General features: G+C 38.1%; 1 protein-coding gene across 1 annotated transcript; it reads right to left on the minus strand.

Moving 5' to 3' along the window:
* Positions 1-1,105: 1,105 nt before the first annotated feature.
* atp6v0b (ATPase H+ transporting V0 subunit b) lies at positions 1,106-8,304 on the minus strand. The gene is made up of 8 exons (XM_073491398.1): positions 8,034-8,304; positions 7,090-7,138; positions 6,137-6,220; positions 5,137-5,214; positions 4,593-4,662; positions 4,353-4,404; positions 3,460-3,650; positions 1,106-3,257 (listed from the first exon to the last, which is right to left on the minus strand). Exons 1-8 carry the CDS (start codon positions 8,116-8,118, stop codon positions 3,231-3,233), a joined length of 636 nt encoding a protein of 211 aa, XP_073347499.1. The 5' UTR covers positions 8,119-8,304; the 3' UTR covers positions 1,106-3,230.
* Positions 8,305-10,002: the final 1,698 nt, after the last annotated feature.

Consider the following 10,002-nt stretch of genomic DNA (forward strand, 5'->3'; position numbering starts at 1 on the left):
GACTCGCAGATCCACGCACGCACACACAAGGAGATCACTTTTAGATAATAGTGGTATATTTGTTAGTTCTCACGGTTTGTGTGGTCGCTCCCTTTTATTCAGATTGTCGAATAATTAATCACTATATTTTTGTCTAAAAAAATGATAAAGTATGTTTATATTGTACATTTCAAGCGGGATAAATACACATTTGTCCAAATATACAGGCATAAAGAGGTGAAGCCTACCTTATAAGAGTCACTGAATCTTGGACAAACTTATTTTACCCTAAACAAACACATTTTAAAGGTTTTCTTTGGCATTTTGTACTTAATAACTCTTGCTCAGTTAATTGAATAATTGTTCAAAGGTTTTTAGTTCATTAGGACACTTTTCTTTATTGACTTATCATAGTCATTAGATTTTAGATCATGATGGTTGTGATGAAGTCAGTACTTTGGCAAGTCTTTTTAAAAGGGTTTTTAATGTAAAATCACCCGAAAACATCTGGCATCTAATTAAAAATCACAATTATGGTTCTGAATTTGTTAGGAATTGTTTAAATATGCATTGGTATCAAATGCTAACTACAGTTTTATTGAAATACAGGTGGACTTCTTACAACATTTTGCCATATTTAGGATCTTGGTTTGTGCATTTGTTTACATGAATTTGTTTATCAGATGTTAGATTTCATATATTTTAGATTAACTTGTTTGTTTATTCAGTGTGGCGTCATTAAAATGGGAATACGATATTATTAGTCATCTGGTACTGGTGTGAAATTGCTCTAAAACATCTGGCATTCAAATGATATTCAGAAATGTGGTCTAAATTACTTAATTATTACGGATAGATAGATAGATAGATCATTCATCTTTCTAACAGGAGATATCAGCTTCATTGTTTTCTCATGAGTCTTCAGTGTGTACAGCACCAGTTTAATCTGTAGGACAGATGTTGTGGTTCCCTGCTCCATCTAGTGGAAGCAAGTAAACACTACAGGAAGGAAGACAGTTGTCAGTGGCCTGCATCACATACAGTACAGCTCACATATCAAAGGGGAGTAAACACAGCAGTTATCGAAACCACAAATTAATATAAATCGGAAACAAATGCAAACGTGTTGATTGGACCATTTTATTTTCTCAAGGACATTTATGAAGCCAGAAGGACGATCTGTGTTTTGTTATTATTATACACAATGTCAAAAACAATTAGTTATTCTCTGATCACCATCACATCAACATAATGCACACACGGTACCAACTACAGTCACTGAAAGCCCGGGGTTTTGGTTCAGAGCCTGGTTCACCAAAGGAATCTCCCGAGTTACATCTTGGTTTAATTATAAAACCATCGGAAGGGCAGAGACCATCTCGCTGCTTAGACACCTTTGGGAGGCCAGGTCTGGATATATTAAAGACAATCCAGTTTCCACATGTAGAGATTCAGTGTTTATATTCATTCACAACTCCACAAGAGGGATGGAGGGAAAATTACAGGAAAGACTTCACAATTAGCCATGGTCTGTCAGCTTAACTCGTGGAATGATGGATAAAGAACAAAAAGTGTGTTACGATACAAACATTTTGCACTCCACATCAGCTCTCCTGTCAGCTGGCAGCCACAGCTTCACAGAAAGACACCCCAGATTTACTAGTCAGCATTAACAGGACACAGCTGAACCGCCACATGGAGACCGGCTGATAAGAAGTACATATTTTAATGACAAATATTTAATGATCTGATGTAGCGCGAGTCTCACTTTGTCACTCAAATTGCACTCAAGCCAAACACAAGACTAAACTTGGACGCACACATTAAGCTTCTGTTAGGAATGTTAGAAAGTAATTTGGGAACACAGACGTGATCAAGTTAAGATGTACATTCAAAACAAGAAGGATTTATATGTATTTAAAAAAAAAATAAGGAAGATTTGTAAAAAGCAATTCTTGTATGAATGGAGAATATTTAAAAAATGCAAGTTTTTAAGTTTTTGGTTTTTATGAAATGGAACCAATAGATGTAACACTGACATAAAAATCAAAGTCAGAGGACCAGGCTTTACAGACTCTGCAATCAAGACCTCCTGTTCGATGATGGTGATGCCACGGCAATTATTTACAGTTACTATTGAGTGTAAATGCTAGTAACTGAGGTGCTCTCTCAAGAAATCCCCTTTTCTAAGACAATAAAGTTGAATAGTGACTTAACAAAGAGGAGAGTTCACTTCATGTTTCCTAAAAGTCAGTGTCATGCTTATGTCACACTGTGTACGAGGGGCCTCTTAAAAGTAATCTGTGTATTCACATCCTTTTGGCTGCCTTCTAGCAAACACTTAACAAATCAATGTAGGATCACAACCAGGAAAAACTAAGAAGATGTGGCTGGCAGCTTCAGGAGGCTCATTCAAATGCAGACATCTTAGTTCCATAACGTTCGGAGGACGTAAGGAAATGAATGACAGGATGATATATTTAGAGCTGCCTCCCAAAGAGCGTGTCCAACCGTCTAGTGCCCTTCCTAATGACTTACAGATCAGTACTCTAATTTAAACTTCAAAGATTCTCTGTCACTTCTACAGCAGGAGGCCTGACAAATGTATTCGGCCCACAGCGTGTGGATTAAGGACCACTTGCTTATTTGCACAGAACACTTAGAGAAACAAAAAAAATCTGACAGACCAGGCTACAGTTATAAACACAATGGTAAACACCCTCATGCTTTCACAGGAAGAAAGAAAAAAAAAAAGATCACAAGCATACACACACACACGCACACGCACACAAATATGTTCAAATACTCTCGTGTACGTTTTAACTCATCGTTCATTCAAGAGTGGTCAGAGAACAATGTCATGAAAAATGCCCCAATTTGCATGAACATATCCTTAAATTGAAGGGAATTTACTGGAAACTAATAATCCTTCACGACATCTTGATTCTGCTTGTACTGCTCATCAAGCCAAACTGTCAGATACAAGGTTTACTCATTTATTTCATGTGCAAGAAATGCGCACGACACACTGACATCTGGTGATTTTTTTCCCCCCAGTTTTCTTATTCAACATTCATGTTTCTTTCGAGACAAGACAGCAGGGGTGTGAGCGCACCACTCTTGTGTGAATGACGGTTAAAACCAATACCAGGCAAATAGAGACATTTAAATAATTTACGATGTATTTACACAATAATCCATCTTATTTTCCAGCAGTGTCTTTTTATCTTCTCAGCGCGTGAATGCGTCTTCTAGTCACCCATCTTTACTTTTGACGTCTGAGGGAGGGAAAAACAAATCAGTTATTGCAGGATTTCAAATACAGAAACAGGTTGAATCATCACATCCATTCAACAAGGATCCATTTGGAGTTCTGTGAAAATAATTACTATATCAGCAATGACAGTCTACAATGACGACATGGATAGTTTTCTCCACTATGGAAAAAAAAGATTGATGACTGCATCCCGTCTCATTTACCTGCAGAATGGCTACGATGACACCAAACAGGCCGATCGCGCTGCCAAAGATTTCCACAATGAGGATCTTCACGAACAGGCTGGCGTTCTGGGCGTCTGCCAACGCTGCTCCGCTGCCCACGATGCCGACACAGATGCCACAGAAGAGGTTGGAAAAGCCCACAGTCAGACCAGCTCCAAACATGGAGTAACCTGGTAGGAGGAAAAACAGCTGAGTCAGAGACCTCCATGACTAATCCACATGGGACCTGGCCACAAAAATCTAATTCCCTGTCATGATTTGGAAATGAGACAGTGAGAATTTATGCTATTCAATTTGGAAATTAATTTTGAAGCATCTTCAAAATGACTCTGAATTGGTCTATTACCATCCTTTCATTACTAAACTTTTATGACTGAATGAAAATCTCTAGAGTCTCCAAGACTCTCCACGTTAATAAAACACTTGATTTTGTAGATGTACTGTGCAATCCATACTTAATTATTATTAAGACAGAGTGCTGCAAGAATCTTGACCCTCTGAACTCAGCAATTGATATCATCCACCTGTACCTACAGTGGTATTTTGGCTTATTGTGATGCTCATTTTTTGGAGTATTTTCAAAAGCATCTCATCACTGAGACTATGCAATTAAAGCTACAAGGTTATGAAAGTCAATAATATTAAAAAGTATTTAAATTGTATGTAGAAATCGAAAACAAAGCATATTGATCCCTAACCATTTTGAATACAGAAATATGTATGAACATATTCTGATGGTATCAAACATCAATATTTTTCAGGGTATTTTTTAATACAACCTTTTTCCGCTGCCGTTTTAATTGCAGTTAAAAGTGTTGTTGTTTTTGGAGTGGATTTTTCTTTTACATCTTACATCCAGTCTGTTTTCTTACCAGCTTGGTAGTTCCTTGCCCCAATGGTCTCAGGGGTGTTTCCCTTGAAGCTCTATAAGATGAAAGAGATTATTTTTAGAACCAAACAACCGTCTTTGCCCTGTTGTTGAAATCATATTAAACTTCTGTCTCATATGTATGACTGCTTTAATGTACGGCTAGTGCTCCTGTCTCTAAAGACAACATTGAATAACTTCAGTTTTCTTGATCATAAAAAATTAAAAAACGCTTCATGCTCACCTCAGCCATGTTGCTGATAACGATGGCCATGATGATCCCATAGATAGCTACAGCTTCACAGAAGATGATGCTAGAGGGAGACAAATAAAAACAGAGTAAGTGGAGTGACTGGGTTTCAAGTCACTACAGATACAGAACACTTGTGTAAAAGCTTCTGTTCTGCTTGGAGAAGTATTTACAGATGTTCGCATATCAATATTAAATGAAATACTTGGAAAAATGTCTCTTATTACATTTACAATTACATTCGTCCTGAAGAGAAATGTATTAGCCACTCTACAGGTGGTTAAAAATTAGCATAAAAATAATCTTTTGTTAGCATCAATATTCAAGTACATGACTGAATAATACTACCCTACTGAGCCTAATCGTTTCAGGAAGAAAGGATGGAAGCAATTTCAAAGGGAGATTGAGTAGTAAAGCAGCTATTTCACATCAATCATAAAAAACAAATGATTGTATAAAATATGAAAACAGACATAGAAAGAAATAGAGGAGCAGTGGAAAAATTGAACTGAACATTTTAGGTTTTGAATGAGCCTACCTGACCAAATTCTTGGTTTTGATTCGTGGAGCCTTGACACCACCACCAATGATGCTTGAGCCAGTGATGTAGATCCCCCTGGGAACAAAAACACAAAAATCAGCACATCTACAACATCTATGACATGATGGACAACTACCCGGTGATAGGAAAGGACTGGCTTTTCTCCACTTCGCTAACAATAGCTAACTTAAGCTAGCACTAAAGTTCGTTAACATAAACTAATAACAGCATTCCAGCACCACGCAGAGCCACCTTTGTCAGAAACATAACCAAAAAGTTAGTTATTCATATTTATTCTTTGACCACTCTCCTGGTATAATAATGTCAGATCAATGCAGCAGATCTGCTCTAGATATGTCATCCTGTCATTCATTTCCTTTCTTATACAGCATGTATACATTTGAATGAGTCTCCTTAACATAGCTGCCAATCAAAAAGCAAACTACTGATCCTGGCAGGTAACTAACAAATGTTAGATCATAATTATCAGACAAATTCAAGTGAAAAACCCCTCTGTGCAATCTGATCACCCATGATGCGTGCTATCATAGGCACACCTATAAGGTAAAACTACTAAATTGATGCAACTAAATTAAAATAAATATCCAATAGAAAGGTAAACAAGCAGACGAATCACAGTAACAAAAAATGTTACATAGGACAATGTACTTCTAACAGACTTTCAGTGATGAGGAACACGAGGAACGGCTGTGTATGAAGTCTATCCAATGATGAAAAGATGCAACGTGTCACATGTTAACAGTAATCCAGCTACATTACATTTAGTCACATTATTGACACAACATGTCTGGGCTTTGAGACAACAAGCCAACTTCTAAGATTTTCCAGTTCCACATTTACACATGATCCACTTCACTGAGTGTTTCAGGAAAGAGGAAATTATTCTATGAAAAACCAAGTGCGTTTTCAAGTACCACCTACCCTGTCTTAAACATTCAAAATACCACTTCACACTGTGTTCCTGTCAGGTACTCACCAGGCTGCTCCCACCACAGACAGAGAAATGGCCAAGCCAATGCCCAGACTGGCCCACATGAAAGGAGAAGTCTCTGTCAGGAACCTGTGGGCAAAGAGGTACAGCCGATGAGAACTACACTACAAACATACAGTGTGCAAAATTCACTTTTTGTCTACTGGCCAAATGGCTTGAATGATTTTTTTTTTTCCGCTGGTGAGTGATGCAAATCTACCAGTCTGTTGCATATTTTACCAGCATTTGGCTGATGGCTGGTGTTCATTTTGTTCCCTGTGTGCCAGCAGGAAAACATTCATGTTTACATTCAGAGTTCAATCTTAATGTGTTATAAATGACCAATAACATATCATATTACCAAGGAATAACCGCAACAAAGTTAGGATTAGACATATATTTCCATACAATATAAACAGTTGACTTTTGAACAGTCATGAGAAGATTAGTGACGCCATCGCAAAGAGAAGGGTAGGCACAATAATTATTAACAGTACTATGCAATACTGACCAGCCCACAGTATAGCAATATTCTCACAATTGTGCAATTTAGGGAAAGTCAGACACAACTTTTTAATAACCCCAAATTTCTTCAACTCCTGCAAAAAGTCCCCATCACAAATTTGTCTTAAAACTTTTTTCAGTCCAAAACTTTGTTATTTCATCTACCATCATCATTCATGACAAAAATCAGCAGCTCCTCTCATCTTCAACAAAACATGTTTGGCATTTTTGCTTTTAAATTATTGAAACAACTAAAAAAAACAAAAAGGTTGCCAATTAAACATCTTTAATTCCAACTTCCAATCAATCAATTGACGAACTGTTGCAGCACCACCAGTGAAATCTTACCCTGATACATTTTACTTTTCTGCTAAGCTCTTGAGTCTGTGTTGTGAAGCCTACGATTGAATGTTGTTTTGTCCAAAAGGGATCAGCTTGAAGACAAGATTACTTACCATGCCACATCAAAGCGGAACCCAAGGTCAAATATGGTATAGCAGATACCTGTGGAGATTAAAAAGAAATATTCATATTAGATGTGAAAGTGGAAAGGTCTGCCATATGCACATTTGCAAGTATGCTTGGTGTATGTGAGAGACAGAGCCCTTTGGTACAGACAGTCACAGTATGTTACTGCATTAACAAACGTTTTCCCTGAACCATGCGTGAAACAGTGTCACATTAATGTGCTAAAGCCATGGAAAGAAGTTCTAGCTTCAGTGTGATGGCTCACTCTCACGTGAAAACTACTGCAGTTCCTGTTTGGGTCCGTTTCAGCTCGGGCAACCGTGTACACCAGCAGCTAACTAGCTAACGTTAGCTTAGCCGCATTAAATTGTTTAAAATTACTGAAAGAAGAGCAACCAGGTATCCCATTTTAACTCCCAACAAGGAAAGTCTGACACTCATCAACATGAGCACCTCACAGTTGTATAACGTTTGAACCTTATGGCATTTTTCTCCCGCAAGCTGTCAGCTAAGAGCTATCTGACGTTAGCTTAGACGTGGCTAAGGAAACACTAGCGAGATGCTAACCTTGGATGTAAGCTCAACTCTTGAATGTGAATACATGACTTTTTTTTTGTATAATACGCAGCAGCAGATAGTTGTGTTGGCGTCTCTGGGCGTATTAAAAAATAAATAAATAAACAGCTAAACAAGAATAACCGCGTTTCGAATTTGCACATTAAGCAGTTAGCAAACAAAATGGAAACAGCCGCAACCTCTCTGGTCCCGTGATATAGCCGGGTCCCGATCACAGCTGTCAAACCCAAAGATGCGTTTCCCCATGAAGAAAGGACGAATTGCTGTCATGCCATTGCTGCACAAGTCTAAGAAATGTGTGATTTAATTCATTAATCCAATATTCTGATGATTTTTCGATCTTTCCCAATCTTACCGACGATAAGTATGGTGCTCCAGAAGGCCAAAGTGACCCCCGTGTACAGAATAGCGTGTCCGTTCATCATGCACTCTAGCAGCATCTACCCGGCGGTCTGGCCTGCTGGATCAGCGCGATGTGCTCGGCTCAAATTTAAAATTTGACGCCAGTAACGCTAAGATAACGAAAAAAATGCTGTTTCGAGAAGCGCTATCGGTCGATGGAGGAGAGGGAGCATCAAAAGGAGAAGCTGGCTGGTGTCAGCTGATCCAGCTTGAGTAGCATGTGACCGGGGGACTGGTGGGCTGCGTTCGGTTATGATCCTTTCTACACCCCTTGTCGAAACGACTTCACAGCGACGGTGTTAACGACAGAGCGAGACTATTCTTCATTTCCTCCACAGAGAGTAAAACAGCTTTGGTTAGGATCCACAATACACCGGAGACACACTAGAAAGGTTTTCAGGTAAGTCTTTAGTGATATTTGTAACGGAATGCGTCCAAGAAGGCTGCATTCCGCCTCAGTGAGACTTGCAGTGCGCGTAATGGACGCTAGATGTCACTCTTGTATTTGTTTATCAGTGAAGACTCAGTTTTCAACTTAAATGTCAAAGAGCTTTTATTGTTATGGGAAACAGATGTTTGCATCGCCAAAACAAGTGAAAACAACAACAACAACAACAACAAAAGTAAGTATCGATGTATCTTGGGTCAGCTTACTTCAATGAAATACAGTTGCATGAATCTGGCCAATTTTCTGAGAAGCATTGAACTACAAACATGTAGGTGTCATATGAGACACTACTAGGGCTGCAACAGTGTAAAATGTTCGTGGTACCATAAACTAAAAATCTAAAAGCTACAATGACCTTTATCAATAGGATGAAAACAGAAGGGTTTTTGGGTTCGACAGATGCTTTATTATAATTTCCCATACTTGACAGACATGAAACTTAATATAAACTTAATGTTTTAAATAACATAATACAGTAGAACTAAATCCAGTAGGTAAGCAAATGTACAAATGAGATAATCACACTATGTCTATTTCAGACTTCTCCATCGATGCCACGCAACAAAACATTTAATATGGCATTATTTGCTCTTGCTGTGGACTCAATAGTGAAGCAACCATACAATTGTTTTGTCATTTTCTGAAAGATTTGTACAAATATGTTCTAATGAACGACAAACGTTTTTTATAAACTGCATCTGCTCTGCAGTTCAGAACAAAAATATAATAAATCCTTTTATAATCTGTAAAATGTCACATCCATAACAAATTAATTCTAATTTCTTTAAACATTTCATAAATAATAAACCAGTACGTTTCAACATTCAGCAATGTAGCAAACCCAAGGCCTTCAGAAGGGGCTCCAACGTTATCTGGCCTCGGCTTGGACACTAAATATTTTATCATTTCTGATCGAATCACACACTAGGGCTGTGAAGTTTGAAAAACATGGGCACCTAATGAATACTGCGTTATTGGAATTAAAAGTAATCCAGAGAATTTACATCAGCAACTTGGCCTCTTTTGCAACTTTGACCATCATTGTTTAACTTGTCTCCTACAGGCTACAAAAGTCCTAGTTTAGTTATATGCCTGTCATCTGCTTGTGAAGCTTTCCCTCATCAAACTGCAAATGTTCAAAAATGTGTCTGTGCATAGTGTGTAATGTGCATGTTTTTATGATGAGCAAATCCAGTCTGTGTCTAATACTTGTGGGACATATATATATATCTGACTTTTCATTTCAATTAATTTTAACTCACGCTTCATGCCAGTGCTTCTTACCTCCAAGAGTCCCCATCTTCATCCTTCATTGGATAATTCAAGACAATCAATCTGAGGCAGGTTTCCCATCTGAGGCCACGGAAGTCATTCAGCCGTGAAGATTATCAGTTTTGTCTTCTATTCCCTCGCAGATCAGAGATAATTTAATGAAGACTCACAGACACTGAAGGTCCTGAAGTCAACTCTTTTA

Source organism: Pagrus major, chromosome 21 (genome assembly GCF_040436345.1).
Source record: "Pagrus major chromosome 21, Pma_NU_1.0".
NCBI classification, from domain to species: domain Eukaryota; kingdom Metazoa; phylum Chordata; class Actinopteri; order Spariformes; family Sparidae; genus Pagrus; species Pagrus major.